Below are 17,582 nucleotides of genomic sequence, written 5' to 3' on the forward strand. Positions count from 1 at the left end.
GGAGTCGTTAACTCTCTAACCATGAGTCTGGTAAGCCCTATATACAGTGATGAGCCTCAGGTGAGACTACCTCAGATACATGCAGTTTCCAACATACCTTCTATATCACGTGCCGATAAGCAGATCACTTGCCACTTCTTCAATCCACCAACAACATTTTCTTCATGTCTGACGAAGCCAAACCCGTCAAAGTCCATGTTTACGATCTATCCCACGGTCTTGCTGCATTGTACTCGCCACAGCTTCTCGGCAAGTCCATAGACGGCATCTACCACACTCTGGTAGTGGCGTACGGCAAAGAGTACTACATTGACCAGGGCATCAAAACGGCGCAAGCTGGAAGAACAAAATACGGATCACCGAAGGAGGTTCTTGATGTTGGTGAAACTTATATCACCGAGGACATTCTTCAGGATTTTCTAGAAGACCTTCGAAACCACGAGCAGCAAAAGTACAATGCACTGGCATACGATCTCTTTGAGAACAACTGCAACCATTTCACTGATGTGGTGATGGAATTTTTGGTGGGTAAGAACCTAGAAGACAGGATCTTGAAGCTACCCCAAGAAGTGCTCAATTCGCCTTTGGGACCAATGTTACGGCAGATGTTGAATGGTGGATCTGGAGGTGCTGCTGGAAACGCGTACTTCGGATTCTGAGGGGTGTCTCAATATGACATGAAGATGGACTAGATATGCTATAGAATATGGTGAAGGAAGGGTTCCATAATTGGATTACCCAAATCGGGCATTTACATAGAGCTCAATAGATATGCGTATGTGCTATGCATGTAACGCGCTGTAAGTGTAGCTTAGACATTGCATTAGACTCTGCTACCCAATGAATTTTCAAAATTATCCAAATCATTATTTCATATATTTCAATCCAAAAATTCTAAAAATGCTTTATCGAAAAGCCCCGGTCTCGGCTATGCCTCGGAGTGGACCCTGTATGCGAAATGGCTGCAAATGTGAAACGGCCAGGAGACAGCACTATAAATACGGCCGATCTCCCACTTTTTTTGGTCCCCCCTTTTTCTCCCTCCCCAACTTTTTCTTCTCTTCTAGCTCAATGGATCGAACACTGGCCAATGTAAGTGGCACCCTCCAGCACGCTGGCACGGCGTCTTACTAACCCTTTCAGACCTTGGATTGTCCCCCAATCTTCAACACTCTTAGTTCTGGCAGTTTCGGGAACTCTAGTGGCTACGCTGGTTCTCAAACTGAGGACACCGACCCGGACTTCTTTCCCCTTTTGAACGACACTCTCGGTGGCAAGTCCCGTCAGCTGCTGATCAACGCGTCTACAGTGTCTGCTAGTCTGATTCAGGCCCTGCCAGCTTGGACGTCGCCCCAGTCGGTGAGTGACAAGTTTGACACGGCTCAAAAGATCCTGATGGCCAATTACGTTTCAAACGCTGGCTTCCTGTCCTCTTTGGTGAGTCCTTCGGTCTCTTCCACGAACCTGTTCCAGAACATGTATCCCATGCAGAGACTGTTGTCTATCAACGGACTTGGAGACCAATACGAAAACACTATCAATAGTAACTACATCCATCGGCCCAGAGCCGACTCGTATGTCGCAGCTCCACAGGCACGTTACAAGAGCGTCGATGGTCTGATCGATCTCTCAAAGAAGAGGGACATCCGCATGGCTTACAATAACCAGAGCTACACTCCATCATTTGAGAAGGAGAACAAAGAGCCATCAACTTCCATCAGCTCGAAGCATAGCTCTTTTGACGGCAAGGCGTTGAAGCCAGCCAAATCAGTATCCTCAGACAAGGTGCAAGCGTTAGAAGCTGAGCTTGCCTTCCAGACTGAGATGAACAAGTCCGTAGCAGAGAAGCTCAAGAACTTCAAGTTGAACAAGACACAGGCATCTGGGTCCAATTACAAGGATAGCCCATCTGTGCAGATGCCCCAGAAATACCACCAGCTTTTCAGAGACCTCACACAGACCTTGAATGAGAGGACCAGTGACTTGGAGGACACCAAGTCGAGATTGGAAGCCATCATGGTAGCGTTGGTGATGAACAAAGGTAGTGACATCATAGAGAATGGCACCTTCGACGCGCAGGAGATGGCCCACAGACTCACGAGCAAGTTGGAGGTGTTGCTGGCGGAGAATGAGTCCTTACAGAGAATGGTAAGCTACAGCAACAAGCAGAGTCTCCTTATTGAGTTGAACTTATTGAGGGAGGAGAATGAGTCTTTGAAGAAGACCATCAAAGAATTTGATCAAAAGTAGATCGTGAATGGAAATGTCTATATTATGCGGAAATGTAGTGGTAGCATATAAGGAGAGCGCTTGGTGATATTTGCAGCCTCACAACTACTCTATTTTCAGATCCAAAAGCAAAGTTTGGAGAAGAAACACCCAACACTAAATGTCTCAATTGTCTCTGTTTGACCCAATAGGTAATTGGGGCGCCGTCAATTTCAATGTAGAATTCACCAAAAAACTCTATGAAGAAGATGCTGATGCCAAAGCTCGAGAGAGGTTCAATGCAGCCAAAAAGCTCAAACAAGATAGTCTCAAACGGTACCTTCAAAGAGCTTCGGTAATCGATCCAGCAGAAGAATTCAGGAAGATGGAGTTCGAGCTGTTGAAAAATCCCAAAACCTATCTGCCTCTGGAAAGTATGGAGAGCCTCTACAACCATGAAGCAGTAAGGAAAGAAAGTTCAGAGAGAGTTATGCATTTGATGGGTTTCAATGTTAATGAAACAGAGAGCGTTTATTCCATAGATCCCATTTACGACTGTCTCGTTGAAGACCCCAACCTTCTGACATGGTTGAAGTTTGCCAAACTGGGCATTATAGAGGATGATGAAAATGACATCAACATCGACTGGATTGAAGATGATACTGGCAGTAATATTGAGGTTCTGTCATTCGAAAGTCTGTGGGATGATTGGTCCAGTTCATGGGGTTCTGGCTGGGCTCTGGAGTGTAGCACTGTGTCAGATTATGCCTGGGATAACTGGGACGACTGGTGTGAGGTGAAGGTCAGAGTTGATGCCTTTTTTGAAAGGAGAATGAAAAAGGCAGAAAAGAGAAGGTTCAATCGTGAACGGTTTTATCTAGACTGGTTATTTGGCGAAAGGAAGAGTCGAGGCAGATCAGAGAAGGATTCGAGTTCCTCGGATGGTGATAGTCTGGTTGGCTTTGGAGCACACAGGCCAAAGTCTCAGAGGGTAAAGGAGGCCTTCTACGCTCCGCTCAAGTGGTTACAGCCAAAGCTAGAGAAGTTGAAAGCCAAGTCTCTGAGATCGTCGCTTTTTCAGAGAAGTGCTGGAAAGTCACCTTCTGAAGGATTGAAAGCAGGTAGTCTGAAAGCAGTCTATGGCTGGTTTACCTCTGACGAGCTGTCTTCTGAACTGGGTGGATTGGATTCTGGAGAGGTGGGTTTGACACCGGAACTGGCGCCATGTGAGCCAGGTTGTTCAGTGAAGTGTTGGTGAGTTGTAGTGGTATGGTGATGATTTTTCAGACTGAGTCCATATCGTCAATGAATACTATTAGTCGATGTTCTTTTTTTTTTTTTTTTCATGATAAGAAACAAGCATTAAAGAGGGAGAGTTGGTTCTGGTGAGGAGTCATTTGTTGAAGTCCAATCCGCTGAGTGATTGCATCCAGCTAAGTAACTCACTCGATCTTCGACATTGTCTCATTCCGTTCATCATCGACTTTCTTCCAAAAAAAAAAAAGGCCAGTTTACGAAAGCTTAACAGGCCACAATGGAGCCGCATGCACGTATCTTTCGGACCGATGACAAGGTCTGGGCGATATATCCAGCCGCTTACTATGAGCACTTTTCGTGAAGCCGTTTTGCAACCATTCATGGCGAATCGGGCAAGGTGCAGCGGGCTACACGGCGGCAAACATGAAAAGTTTTCAAATCAGACGATTTTCATCCAATCGGATTTTTGGAAGTTTTTGATATTTGACGAAGTGCCGATTTTCATTTGCTACTCGTAACCATTATCGCACTGCGGAGCTACCAAACGTCAGATCTCAGAAACATCACAATCCAGGCACCAAAAAAGCAACAACAAAAGAAGCGTTTATTTAGATTCAACACTAAATTCAATTTCCCTATTATTTCCTCCACCAAATTTACCCTAGACTAGATCTCCTCAATGCCCTACTCCTCAAACCCCACCGTATCTGCTCACCATTCGGGAAGTGACAGTCCAACAATGGACAATGCCTATTGTGAATTCAGGCACCGAGGCGTCAATATCAGCAACCTGATTCGCCAAAGCCACCTAATCTACACCTTAAATCTTCTTGGCATCGGAAAGTACGCCCCACGCTTCCTCGTCTCACTATGAGCATTTTTTCATTACCGTTTCCAGAAGCAGCTTTAGCGACACTGCGTTCCGTTATAATGCACCGAGTTCCCCCAAACGCATTTTTTGCACCCAATGCTCTTCCACCATCTAGTGCCTTTTTTATGGCTATCACTGGTGCTTTCGCTTGTCATTGTGGACTCCTCCATAGCCTCAGCATGCATCTACTATATGAAAGAATTTGACTGGGGTTGTGGCGGAACAGGCCAGGGCCATAAGTACTATATGTGCCGGTGTGGAAATGTGGACTGGTTGGGGTCGGTATCAAATTGTATATATGAGCAGACCGACGACCAGGGCAAGATTGACCATGCTTTGAAGCACGTCACTACAAGATGTCTCCAAAAAGGCCACTTCCATTACTCCGTGGACGAAATGAAGGCATGGAGGGAAAACGCTACTCAGTACATTCAGCAGCCAACGGAACAGAATAAGGAGAATCAGACCTACCATCCTTTGGGCGTCAATGCCACAGATTTCCACCTTTACATGCGTTCTTTTGACGAAATCAACCATCACGTCTTCAAGTCCCAGTGGCTCGGCTGGGGGCTTTTATGGTACTGGGTTGCAGTGATAGGCATCTTCTCGGTGCTTCATCTTCTGAAAACCTACCTTGGCGTAAGAGCGCCTAGAACGATTTCCCAAATTTGTTCAAAATACCTTACCCCGGTTCGTCTTTGGGGATACACTTTTGGCGATATGCTCGTGATGGGACTCTTTTTGGTCTTCACCGTTTTGGCTACAGCGCTTTCCTACGACGTCCAGCTTCCCAACGTCTACATCAACGATGTGTACTTCTTGACGTTGGACTTGATTGGCTACCGCTCGGCCTTGATCTCGTTTTCCCTTCTTCCTGTGGTGTTCATCTTTGGCCTCAGAAACAACCCATTCACGCTTTTGACCGGATTCTCCAGAGCTGAGTTCATCAAATACCACACCTACGTCGCCGTTATCATGTCTATCGAGGCTCTTATCCACTCCGCGGTGTGGACAGACTACGCCATCAACGACGCAGGCTACCTGGCCTGGGGTATGGATGACTACTGGAGATGGGGTGTAGTGGGAACCATCCTTTTGTTTCTCATGATTGGCCAGAGCTTCCAGCCTGTTAGAAACTTCATGTACGAGACTTTTTTGATCATTCACAAGGTCTTTGGGTGGCTCTTTATTGTGTCGATGTGGTACCACTGTATTACTCTTGGCTGGATGGGCTGGATCTACACCATGATTGCGCTTACAGTGTACGACAGAGTCATGAGATGGAGCAAGATGTTTATTTTAAACCGTGGTCTTACTGAGCTTTGCATCAACGTGATTGACGATAAGACTCTTGAGTTGATTTTGCCCAAACCACTTGCATACGATATGGCCTATCGTCCTGGCAACACCGTCTATGTTACCTTCTTCCATACCAAAATCTGGGGTCAGTGCTTGCAGTCCCATCCATTTTCCATTCTTTCGTCGCCTGCTTCGTCGCCTGGTGTATTGAAGATGTACGTCAGAGTCAAGAAAGGAGCCACCAAGAGTCTTCTTAAATTGCCCACCGACGAAAAGGGCAGAATGTGGCTCTGGTGTCTTTTGGACGGTCCCTACGGTGGAAAGACAATGAAGCATAAGGAGAACGACGCCAGGGTATTCATTGCCGGTGGTCTCGGAGTGTGCAGTTTGTTTCCATTCATTTACGACAATGCTGCCGGTACCAAGCTTCTTTGGACCGTCAACAGCATCAACGAATTTCTCTGGATGCGTCGGGATATCAAGTATATTCGTGAAAGGGGCGCCCAGGTGACGGTGTTTGTTCGTGAAACCGAAGGTGTGAAGCTAGATGACGAGAAGTTGGAGTTTGTCAAGGTTGTGGATAGCCGACCTGACGTGAACCAATGGGTGAGCGAATGCGTCGAGGAGGCCAAATCAGAGTCCAAGTCTGACTTGTACGTTTATTCTTGCGGTCCAGGTGTGATGGACGACCAGATCAGAAACAGCTGCATGGACCACATTGAGGTGGGTCTGCCATTTAATGTTCACTACCAGTCCATGAACTTCCAGTGGTGATTACGATACATAGCATGATGAGAAGTAAATTAACGGAAAGGTTGTAGGCATTTAGAAGAGCCATAGTCTAAAGTCCTATTGGAGTCTAGTGGTCTACTGACTAGTACAACTGTCATGGCTGCGAAAAGCTCATCTAGTCTGTGTTTTTGACCAATGTGCCAAATAAAGTAAAAACGCCTAAAATACATGAACCTAACGATCCTTGACAAATTCAAGGCTTTAAAGAAAATTGACCAGAACTGGTGTGACATCTGTAAACCTCGATAGTTGACATCCGACTGACGATACCACCATCGTTGAAAAAAGTGACAACAGAGAACAAAGAAAAATAGAAAAGAATTATGAATCTCTTAATTGAATTATTAATTTTAAATGACTAGAAGCTCCCTCATTGCCTAAAATACATCACTTAGACGACTGGGTCCATGGCGGGCTGGCTGCCTGAAGCACTCTTTACACCCGTGCACCTCAATACATCAAAGTGAGAAAACATCAACGCTACCAACAACTCTCCAACAACATGGTCAACCTGCTTCCTGCGGTCGTTATAGACAACGGCACGAGCTCAACACGTGCCGGCTTTGCGCTGGAAGATTTGCCCTCGCTTGTGTTCAACTCCTCGTACCTGGTGGATGAAAACAACAAGGTGCTTGTGGGAGACAAGATCAACTCCAGACCCGACCTTGAGGTGATGACCCTCGTGGACAATGGTATTGTGTACAACTATGACCACGTCGCCAGCAATTGGGAATATGTGTACGAGAACTTGGATAGCGGCAATGGCGTGGATGCCAAGGACCACCCTTTGATGATGACAGAACAGACGTGGAACACGCCTAAGAACAAGGCTGCTGCTGCCCAGATTGCTTTCGAAGGCTTGCAAGTACCCCTTTTCTCGCTCTTGAAGTCTCCATTGGCTCAGTTATACCACACCGGCCGTCTGAGTGGGTTGGTTATTGACATAGGTGCTGGTGTGGCCAGTGTGACACCCATTTTGGACGGTGTCATCCAGCAGAAGCTGTGTTTCCACTCCAAGTACGCAGGTGACTTTGCATCTTTGCACGCCTTGCGTAGCATAGAAGCCAAGTTGGGCTACCAGCCCAGTCAGCTCGACAACTCCCGCTTGTTGCCTCCTCAGTACACCGCTGACAATGTTTCCCAGTCTTTCAAGCTGTACCATGCCACACACAATCTTTTACAGAATTTCAAGGAGACCATGCTCTCAGTCAGCGAGCCTCCACCAGGCATCACAGCTCCTAACTCGTACTACACTCAGGTCCACCAGCTGCCTCCGTTCTTCCAGTTGCCAGACCGCACACAGATCAACTATTCAGAAAGGGAGACATCAACGCTCTTAGAGGCTCTTTTCGTGCCACACGTATACAAATTGCCAGACGTTCCTATTCCCGACCCAGCCTTCGACAAGGCACACACACACGGTATCTCCAACTTGGTTTTGTTCGCCTTGAAGAACTTGGAGTCGACTATGGTGCCTGCTGGCAACGACCCTGCTACTTCAAACAGCAATGCTCGTTTTAATGAGGTCTTGAGAACCCTCTTCACAAACACTTTGATCACCGGTGGAGGTGCTCTTCTCTCAGGCTTCTCCGATAGACTCTGCGGTGACATCAGCCGTACCGCTCCCACAGTGTTACCCAACTACATGATCACCTCGCAGTACAAGATCTACATCTCCCCATTGCGCAATTACCCACTGGGAGATATCCACGATTTGTACGATAAGAAGTTCGGCTCGTGGTTAGGTGCCGCCAACTTGGCCAGCATGCTCAACGACGCTGTGGAGGATGAAAACGGCAGTGCCAACATCGCCTTGGATAACTGGTTTATCTCCAAAGCCGACTACGAGGAGCTTGGTGAGGACTTGATTTTGGAAAAGTTCAAGTAATGTATGTATACCTGTATTATATCAAAAGTTCTGCTCCAATGTAAGCTCTACAATTCACAAGGATCGATATATACTTGTATTATAATTTATGCGTTCCGTCGTTTCCTTGTTCGGGTTCCGTGGATGATCTACGCCTTCCAAGAAACATACTTGTTGTCATACTTCGACGCCTCGCCGTGCAAGGCCAAGGCTCTGTTCACCTTCTCCTCTACACCCAACTTGTTGTTGGTCACGGTGTTGAAGTGTCTAACCACCTCCTTTGGAGTAGGCAAGTACTTTCTGTTCAGACCGTCCTGGCCGGTGATGTAGTTCTCGATTTCCTGGTTGGAAGGTAAGCCAAAGTTGAATGGGTACTGGTGGAAGTCAACACCAAAGAATCTCTTCAAGAGAGGGCTCTCAAGCTTGGCAGTATGGACAGATGGCTCCTGGAACTTTCTGACACGTTCAGCGTCGTATGAGCTCCACTGAGGGAAGAATGGCTCCTTGATCTTGTCAATGAGCTTGTGCTTGACACCCTTGACGAAGTCGTTTTCCTCGATCTTGTGGTTGACCATGTTGGTGGCAGAGACCATCTCCAACTCCAACTGGGCACGGATCTTGTTTTTGGCACCCTTGTTCATCAAGTCAAAGGCGATATGCGTAGATGTGGGGGACTTGGCCGACAAACGGTCGTAGGTCTTCTTACCAAACTCGGTGTTGGAGTACAAGAAAACCTGCAAAGCGTCGTCGAAAGTAGGCTCGGAGAAGGCCTTGTTGATCAAGGTGATCTGCTCCTCGGTCAAGTGGAACTTGTAGTTGTCTGGCAACTTGTTCTCGGTGAACTCCTCAATGGCCATGTTCACCTGGATGAAGAAGTCCTTCTGGTCTTTCAAAAGGGTACCCTCGGTTGGGGTGTTGTTGATCACAGGAGGCTTCAAGTTGGACAAACGCTTGACCAATTGAGGGATTCTCTCGGAAGGAACAAAGTGGGTAGCGAAACCGGCCTGGTAAGCGTCCAAGCCGCTCAACACCTCACCAGTCAAGGCGTAGTAGTAGCCGAGCTTGTCGTCCAAACGTGGCAAAAAGAAAGTGGTACCCACGTCAGGGAAGAAACCAATGTCCATCTCAGGCATGGCCAACTTGGTCTTCTCGGTAGCAATACGGAAAGGAGCGTGGACAGACAAACCGACACCACCGCCCATGGTGATACCGTCCATCAAGGAAATGTATGGCTTGGAGTAGGTGGCAATGAGGTAGTTGACATTGTATTCCTCCTGGAAGAAGTTGGAAGCGTAGCCTGGGTTGCCCTTCAAGATCTCCGAAGCACACAGAGCAACGTCACCACCGGCACACAAGGCCTTGGGGGACTTGGAAGTCAAAATGACCATGGAAGCAGCCTCGGATTTGGCGTACTCAGACAAACGAGGACCAATCTTGGTCACCATGGAGGTGTCCAAAGAATTCAATTTCTTCAATCTGTTCAAAGAAATGACGCGAGCCAAGTTCTCATTGTGGAACAAGACGTCGTCGGCGGCGTAACCTGTGGAAGACATTCTTAGTTGTGTTATAAAGCGAGAGGAAGAGACCCGTTTATAGCAGAACATTGGGCAGGATTGTGGGACTGTGGGAGTTATAAGGCGGAGGGGTCCAATAGCCGAGAGACTGTGAAAATTTTCGCGCAGCCCCTGGGGTTCCCCACAAAAAAAAGAACCTTCTTTTATGGCTGCAAATGCAGATAGGAGAAGATGTAGAGCTTCAGGTTTCGTCAATTGACCCTAATTCTTTTTCGATTTTTGCTTGTGTGTTGTTTTGACAAGCCTGTGGTAGGCCTCGGTCTGGATCCCTTGCTCGCGAGTATCCGTGGATACAATTGTGTAGGAGCCTTTGCAGCCCCTCAGACTTCTGACTCGGAAGCACCAGCCTTTGTTCAAAACTCCGATCTGTCTCGATATACCCAACATCCGCCCCGCCTTTGATCACTCGACCTGAACAATACATTAGGGGCAGGTCAAGCCGACGGAATGGCTGCGAAATCTCCACAGTTCAGGAAAGGCATTAAGGTTATCGGGTGTAGAAGCTTGGCTGGGTGCAAAACAGGCAATAGCCGAAACCAGATCTGGAATTGATAAGGGCTATTGCCGGGAGATATATTTCTCGTAATTTATTCATGGAAATTGATTTCCCCCGTCTTCATATTGCCAGCACAGTTGTCTCAGACAATGAGGAACCAGCCCACCCAGCCAGTTGTCCATTTCTGGTCAAACATCACCTGCTCCTCCTAATTCAATGCAACACTGTCTCATTGCAACGAGTGTGAGGAAAGTAGAGTACACTCCTCTCGATCCTCGTCATGGGGCTTCGGAAGCTTGTACTGGTAGAATGTCCCCGTGTGGTAGGAGGCCAACATCAACACACCCAGAGCACCCAAGCCAATTTCTACGTTTTTGTGAGACACGGGCCCGTTTTCTCCAAGCTTCACATATGCAAACAGGCGTCTGGGCGGTTCCCAGATCAAGTTGTCAAAGTAGTCCTTGTAAGGAAGCTTCTTGATAAGCAGCTTAGTGTAGGGATTGTTGAGAAGCTTGCTGGGTCTCCGAAGACGCGAGAAGTACAGCTTGTCGCCTTCTTCTTGTTCAGGCTCCTCTGGCTGCTTCAGTATTAGTAGATTGGCCAAGTTCTCGTTGAGATCCTCCAGGGACGAACGGTTGCTTTGGTCCTCGTCGCTCAGTTCCGGCTGAGGCGTTTCAGGGCCTATTTTGAAGAAGTGGATGGTATTGCTATCTGATCCACAGCCCAATACGCTCGAGTCCACGCTGAATGTGAGATTGGTCACTCTGGTTAGGTGGTGGCCACGCCGGAGGTTTGTGATATGTGTGATGTGAAGCTTGCCAAGGTCGTCAAGAAGATCAAAATTAAGATGACAGACCCTGATGATCGTGCCTTTGGTTGAGGCAGTTGCAACTGCTTGGCTATCTCTCGATAAAGTGATTTTGGCAATGCTCGAGTCGTGGGCCTTGTACAAAAGCCGTGGCTTCAAATTGATCGTATCGTAAATCGCCACCCAGCCGTTGGAATCCTTTTGTAAATCCTCCAATGTAATCGTCTCCTTCTTTGCAAGCAGGGAGTTCTCGTTCTTCTGAGTAAGCTCCACAAGAGCGTCCAACAGAACCACCGGGGCCAGGTCGCTCGGCCTCAAAACAGGAGTGCTAGGCTGACTTGAACTCTCATTAAAAAGATCTGTTTGGTCATTCACGGCACTGAGCGGCATAGCCAAATACAGCCTATCATCGGCACTCAAGGCTGCCACAACCCCATCGTTCTCGCCCTTCAGGTACGAGTTTATCTCCAAAACTTTCATGAGCCTAACACTGCTCAAATCGTAGATGTAGATTTGGCCGACCTCGAGGAATACCACCAACCTCTTCCTGTTGAGCATGAGGTCCACTATGTTTGACGGGAAGGTGAGCTCACAGATCTTCAAGTTTTGCTTGAGGTTATGAACTTGGAGCACCCTATTGCCCAAATTCAGCCCGGATTCAGGCACTATAATCGTAAGGGACGTGGAGAAGAGCATCCGGAGAAATGCTGTCGGGGCATTGTTCTTATCGGAGGTGTAGAATTCACCGAATGGATCGCAATTGTAAATCTTGTGGCACTCCAGTGTGGACATCAGGAGGCACGTATAGTCCTGGTTAAACGCCAAGTCGTTGATCATGGGTGTGTTATTGATCTATGTAGTTGGTGGAGTAGTAGGTTACGTGATAGCTCGCTAGTCTGGGGAAGTACGGTATAGAGGTGACTGACTGCTATTGAGTCAAGCCCCGTACCAGCATCCACCACTTGCCCAAAATGGCGCCCACTGACAATTTATTCATAATTGGCCTCGTTGCTGACTTAGTTGTCTTCAACCTCCTCGAGGGTCACGGCTCTCTTCTTAGGCTGTGTGGACGAAGCCTGGGCTCCTGAAGCAGAGGCCTCTCCCTCTTGCTCCTTCACGTGGGCATCGATAACGGCTCCAAGCTTGTCGCCAATATCGCCAAAGGCGTTCTTCTTACCCTTCTTGCCCTTCTTCTTCTTCTTTGCGCCGGCTGGCTCGGCCCATCCATAGGCGGGCTGGAAACTCTCAAAGAAGCCACAATCCTCGAACAAATTAGGGAAGAGCCAGAAGGCTTGGGGCAAGACCAAGTAGGTGATGACAAAGATGATCAAACGCACAATCGCAGTGGCAAACAACAATCCTAATAGACCCAACACACCCATCGACAAGTACCACACGCCTCTTCTCATGAACGCAGGCCACAAGGGGAACAAGATGATGGTGAACACGGCAGCAAGCGTGAGCAAACCGTACAAGACAATGTATGGGTTTGGTTTCTGGTAGATCCAGGCGTAGTAGGCGTTAGGCTCCAACGCAGCCTTTTGCGTGGGTTTCAACGTTGGCTTCTGCTTGTTGGGCTTCCAGCCCTTGATGGCCTTGACGTCTTTGTAGTGCAATTTCTCAACTGGTAGAAGGAGACGGCCCAGAATCAACTGGATGAAAAGCTTACCCGCCTCTTCCTCACTGTTGATGGGAAGCAACTCGTTCTTTGGGTTGGCCTGTTTCTTCTTATACTCGTCACTCAACAAAGCACGGACAAAACGCTTGTATCTGAAGAAGTCAATGTCGTCCTTGTTGTTCAACAAGCCTGTTCTGCGTTTTAGCTGCTTATTGTCTCTCAAGTATTTGGCCACATTCAACACGTATGGCGAAGTTTGGCCAGTAGTCTGGATAGGCGTGCCTTCTCCCATTCCTGGAGCAACGCCAGCTCCTGAAGCGTTGGCGACGGTGGGAACAGACATCTATAAGGTAATTTTGTTCACTTGATGTCGAGCTTGATTTGCATTGATGTGTCTCGAGTGTGGTGTACGGGTTTAGTGGCTGCAAACATAAGTACCAGCAGGTACTCTTCTATTAATCGTTCGTCTATGTACATTATCGTGAAGGTTTGTGCTTGTGGGAGAAACGCAAGCGGAACTGGTGTTTCGTGTTTGGCGATGCTCCTTCTGGGCTTCTAGGCGGTGGGGTTGCCAATGCTGCTTTCATCTTACGAGGAAGATTGAGCTGAATGTCTGACATGGAAGCACTTCTCTCCAGAAGTTTTGCATTAAGCGAGCCAAAAGCACGCAGTAAGTCGTCTTCGTTGATGTAGTTGGGCGCAGGTTCCTCGCCCTCGGAGTCGTCGTCCAAAGCCTTCTCGTAACTGGGCACCTTCAGTAGCACATTCAAATCTAATGGTGGCGACAGAGTTCCTGATTTCAGCAAGGGAATATCGAAGTAGCCCTCGAGGGCGCTTTTCACACCGTTGATACGGAGCTGCTCGAGCGGAGACCTAGGGCTCAGCTGATCATACACCATGTCAAACATGTGCTGCTGGTACACTGGAGGAGCATTGTCTTCTTCACGGTCAGCAGCGTACGAGTCTTCACTGGACAGTTCGTCTTCAGAAGGAGGCTGTGACTCTTTTCTGTGGAAAACGGTGTCTTCACGTTCAGGGTCTGGAGCTGTGGTGAAGAGGCCATGGTGTTGGTCGATTTCGTAATGACGAGTGGTGATTGTTCCGTACTTGGGACTCATGAATACGTGGACGGGAAGGTTTGCTCTGAGCTCGGAAACATGGCCATCGGCGTTTTTGATGTGGATCAGCACTCTAACTCTGTGCTTGACTGTGATGATTCCATTCTTCAACGTACACGTTTGCGTAACGTCTTTGAGTGAAGAAGGAAGCCTGTAGTGGGACTTGACCACCCAGTGGTCCTCATCAAAATGCGTGTGCTCGTTTGCAAGCTTTTGTCTGTTGATGATGGCCTCAAACTGCGGAGACTCACCAGTGATACCTTTAGTACCGTTGTGCTGTACAACCTCGGCGTACATCGATTTAAAAGAAAGACCCTTCACCAACGGCACGATTGTCAATTTGATGGGCATCTTGGTACCCAAAGCCAAGGCTTTTCGAGGCAGCGAAACGTTGAATTCCACCTTACCCGGCCACGTATTACCGTATTCAATCAGATCGGTCAAATTCACGCTGTGTGGGTGCAAAGTCCTCACAATACGAACGTGCTTAGCAGCAGCAAAGTCCTTCTCAAGACGGCCTCTTTCCACAGTGCAAACAAGCTTATATCTGAGCTTGGCAATAGGCAAGCAGTCCACGGACTCAGACACGTTCGCAGGAAGCATGATACTAAAAGGCATGCTGTAGTTGCCCTGGGGAAGCAAAAACGAGTGGAGGTCCAGTTTTCCGGTGGTTTTCAGCGGATATGGTGTACCATCAACGCCAGATTTGGGAATCGTGAACAACGTGGGCTTGACAGAGGTCAACATGCCCTGGGACTTTGCTCTTGAGTACGAAGGTCGCTTCTTCGTAGGAGTATCTGCCAAAGACGTGTTGGAAGCGTTCTTGTCAAGCTGAGACAAGGAAGTCACGGAGTTCTCTCTGGACGACTTCTTCAAGTGGGAGTCGAGCTTGGACATCTTCACCATGGAATCGCCGTAATCACCATACTGCAATTCACCTTCACTTGAAGTCAACAAATTGGGCCATTGCACCTTAAGCACACAGTTTCTCTCAGTAACCTGGCCTGCAACCTGACCACTGGACATTCTCTCATAGTACTCGGCCTGGTATTCTCCTATAAGCTGGAGCTTGACACGCTTGACGTGCAAATCCTCCTTGGTCAGTATCTTCACGGATCCCGTAACCGGCACGGATTCCACGTCGAACTCATTTCCCTTCACCAAGATGGTGTTCTTGTGTTCCAGCTTGAGCCTGATGTCGAAATACGACAAATCCTTGTGTTGGGAGTGTTTGAACATTTACAGCTAACTAAGAAGGCTGCCATGTATGTGGCGAAGAATTGGGGGATGGGAGGGTAGTTACTGATGAAAAAGTTGTTTTGTATGTGATGGGCTGAATTTTTGCGTCTTATCTACCTCGATGCGGCTGCGGCTCACCAGTGGGCCAAAGCTAGGCGCCTAACCTTGTGACCACGCGGTGCCTTTAGGAAAAGTATAAAAAGGCGATGATTTCCTTGATTTTGGGTTTGGCGTTTTTGACGTTTTTTTAAAAAATAAGCTTCTTCTTTCTCTGCTTACACGTGTGTTCGCCTGGGTGACTCCAGTGAGGCTGCGTTTTTTTCGTGAGTCGCAGCTTGCTGCTAATTAACAGGGCTTCGCTACGGCGCGAGGGCTCTGCCCTGGTTTCGATTTCCAGATTTATTGCTGTGAAAAGGAATATGCTAGCTTTTATAATAAAACAAAAAAAGCTTTAAATTCCTTCGATTTTTTTGCACTTTGAATCGCCCAATTATTATCCTCCAGGAAGCCGGAGATCACCTGTTCTCGGAGAATCTTCTGATTCTCCTGCTGGCGCGCCACGGACCGCAACCTCTCACTGCAAGTCGCCAAACTACGCCACAAGCAAACGAAAAAAACGAGGGAAACCAGGAACTCCGAGAAAAGGAGATCCAACAATTATAGCATTTTTGTTTACTTCATTCAAATTCCATCTTTTGCTGGTGAATCACCGACCCCTCGGCTCTGCGAATTGCTGCAAATTGGCGACAGGCAGAATGCAGAAACAATAGCCAGGCGAGGCGGGCCACTTCATGCGAACCGTCCTCGAGGCACCAACTTTATTTCCAAACTTTAATGAAAGAAGTATGGAAGGTTTGAATGGAAAATATGTCAGAGGATTCAATGTCAAAAAGTCGTGCTCATACACTTTATACTTTGAAGAAGAAGTGACAGGATCGCACGGCTCTTCTAGACGCCGTGTGGCTGCAAACGCACTTCGGTACGGTCCGCTTTGGCTGGACCGATCCTCTAACCGACTTCTCATTCGGTACAACATATTGTCTATTAATTAAAACACCTCTACTCTAGTTGGCCCGTGTGGCCTCTTCAAACTTGTTGATGAACTCGTCAGCTGCTTCAACACACCAGAACTCTCCAGACGACTTGACGAAGCCAAGGTGGCCTCCCAAATCAGACTCCACCAACGCCAAGTATGGGTTGTTTTCGACGTCTTGGATTGGCAACCGCACAGAAACAGCAGGGTCATCCGTCGAGTTGATGGCAAGCACTGGCGTCTTGATCTTGTGGATCCGGCGCAAGGGCGAGCCCTCTCTATAGTACTCAAATGCATTGGAGAACCCAACCGTCTTGCAAGTGAAGCAGTTGTCCCAGTCAAACGTTCTCACGGCCTTCTTGGCCTCCTCAATACGCTCGTCAGTGAAGAAGTCAGGGTTGAAGTTCTGGAGCTCCTGCTTGTTCAGCTTGATAAGCTTGTTGAGGAATGTAGTCAAACCCGGGTTGAGCACCTTACGGCCTGTAAGCGAACTGTCGACATGGTAGGCACTGTCAGCCAAGTCCCAAGGACATCCAATGAAGACAGCAGCCTTGATGAGATCCTGAACGTCTGGATCCTCGCTGCCCAAAAGGTTACCCAAGATGCAAGAACCGAAAGAGAAGCCAATAGCGTAGATTGGTCTCTTGGGGTACCTTCTGCGTATCTCAACGAGGACATCCTTGACATCGTCAGTAGAGAAAGCACTGAAGAGCTTATCGGTGGTGATCTTCGTTCTGCAGCATCCACGCGAGTTGATGACAGCAACATCCCACTTCAAACCGGCCTGATTACCCAAGTACTCGCCCAAGTTACGAATAAGCGGTTCATGAGAACCTCCGGCTAATCCGTGAAGAACCACACAAAGTGGCTCTGTGGTGTCGCTGTCCTTCGGGTTCTGTTTTTCCAGAAGCTCCTCCTTGGTAAAGAAACGCGTCCTAGGGTGAAGCTTGGGCAGGTCCTCGGGGATAGTCTCTTCGTAAAGCTTCTTGAATTGCTCCGTAGACTCCGGTTTGGGAATTACCCAGTCCACCGAAGCTTGACCGCCATCCTTGTATTTGAACAACTCACGACCATAGTAAACCTGGAACTTGTCTTCACTCTTGTGCAAAGCATAGTACAAAGTCTGGAGAGTACCGTTGAACAAAAGGGGACTCAACCAGAGCTTGTTCTTGGTGTCAATGAGAGGAAGGTCATTGCGGACGAATTCACTCAATGTCTTGTCGGAAGTGATTTTCACTGATTCATCCGGCTTAACCGTATGGATCTTGAGGGTGGCACGAAAGCCCCAATTGAAGATACCCATTGGTATAGCAATGGCGGATTATCCGGTGCTACTTATGCGATACCGTTATGCGGTGTACGGGTGCGATTACCCAACGCTTTTTCGCAGCCACCGGTGAAA

At 48.0% G+C, this 17,582-nt stretch overlaps 8 protein-coding genes across 8 annotated transcripts; 3 read left to right on the forward strand and 5 right to left on the reverse strand.

Moving 5' to 3' along the window:
* Window positions 1-164: 164 nt before the first annotated feature.
* On the forward strand, window positions 165-2,250 carry C7M61_002346 (uncharacterized protein; the record flags this gene model as incomplete). Its single annotated transcript, XM_024857724.1, has 2 exons — window positions 165-643; window positions 1,179-2,250. The coding sequence occupies 2 exons, from the start codon at window positions 165-167 to the stop codon at window positions 2,248-2,250; spliced, it is 1,551 nt and encodes a 516-aa protein (XP_024714223.1).
* Window positions 2,251-2,389: 139 nt separating this feature from the next.
* C7M61_002347 (ferric reductase family protein) lies at window positions 2,390-6,409 on the forward strand (the record flags this gene model as incomplete). Its single annotated transcript, XM_024857725.1, has 2 exons — window positions 2,390-3,406; window positions 4,640-6,409. 2 exons carry the CDS (start codon window positions 2,390-2,392, stop codon window positions 6,407-6,409), a joined length of 2,787 nt encoding a protein of 928 aa, XP_024714224.1.
* Window positions 6,410-6,929: 520 nt separating this feature from the next.
* C7M61_002348 (uncharacterized protein) lies at window positions 6,930-8,315 on the forward strand (the record flags this gene model as incomplete). Its single annotated transcript, XM_024857726.1, has 1 exon — window positions 6,930-8,315. The coding sequence occupies one exon, from the start codon at window positions 6,930-6,932 to the stop codon at window positions 8,313-8,315; it is 1,386 nt and encodes a 461-aa protein (XP_024714225.1).
* Window positions 8,316-8,443: 128 nt separating this feature from the next.
* EHD3 (mitochondrial 37S ribosomal protein mS47) lies at window positions 8,444-9,847 on the reverse strand (the record flags this gene model as incomplete). Its single annotated transcript, XM_024857727.1, has 1 exon — window positions 8,444-9,847. One exon carries the CDS (start codon window positions 9,845-9,847, stop codon window positions 8,444-8,446), a length of 1,404 nt encoding a protein of 467 aa, XP_024714226.1.
* A 746-nt stretch (window positions 9,848-10,593) lies between these two features.
* Window positions 10,594-12,009, reverse strand: C7M61_002350 (uncharacterized protein; the record flags this gene model as incomplete). Its single annotated transcript, XM_024857728.1, has 1 exon — window positions 10,594-12,009. One exon carries the CDS (start codon window positions 12,007-12,009, stop codon window positions 10,594-10,596), a length of 1,416 nt encoding a protein of 471 aa, XP_024714227.1.
* Window positions 12,010-12,188: 179 nt separating this feature from the next.
* SEC62 (Sec63 complex subunit) lies at window positions 12,189-13,133 on the reverse strand (the record flags this gene model as incomplete). Its single annotated transcript, XM_024857729.1, has 1 exon — window positions 12,189-13,133. One exon carries the CDS (start codon window positions 13,131-13,133, stop codon window positions 12,189-12,191), a length of 945 nt encoding a protein of 314 aa, XP_024714228.1.
* A 133-nt stretch (window positions 13,134-13,266) lies between these two features.
* C7M61_002352 (uncharacterized protein) lies at window positions 13,267-15,147 on the reverse strand (the record flags this gene model as incomplete). The annotated part of the gene is made up of 1 exon (XM_024857730.1): window positions 13,267-15,147. One exon carries the CDS (start codon window positions 15,145-15,147, stop codon window positions 13,267-13,269), a length of 1,881 nt encoding a protein of 626 aa, XP_024714229.1.
* A 1,064-nt stretch (window positions 15,148-16,211) lies between these two features.
* On the reverse strand, window positions 16,212-17,483 carry EHT1 (medium-chain fatty acid ethyl ester synthase/esterase; the record flags this gene model as incomplete). The annotated part of the gene is made up of 1 exon (XM_024857731.1): window positions 16,212-17,483. The coding sequence occupies one exon, from the start codon at window positions 17,481-17,483 to the stop codon at window positions 16,212-16,214; it is 1,272 nt and encodes a 423-aa protein (XP_024714230.1).
* Window positions 17,484-17,582: the final 99 nt, after the last annotated feature.

Source organism: Candidozyma pseudohaemuli (assembly GCF_003013735.1).
Source record: "Candidozyma pseudohaemuli strain B12108 chromosome Unknown scaffold00004, whole genome shotgun sequence".
NCBI classification, from domain to species: Eukaryota; Fungi; Ascomycota; class Pichiomycetes; order Serinales; family Metschnikowiaceae; genus Candidozyma; species Candidozyma pseudohaemuli.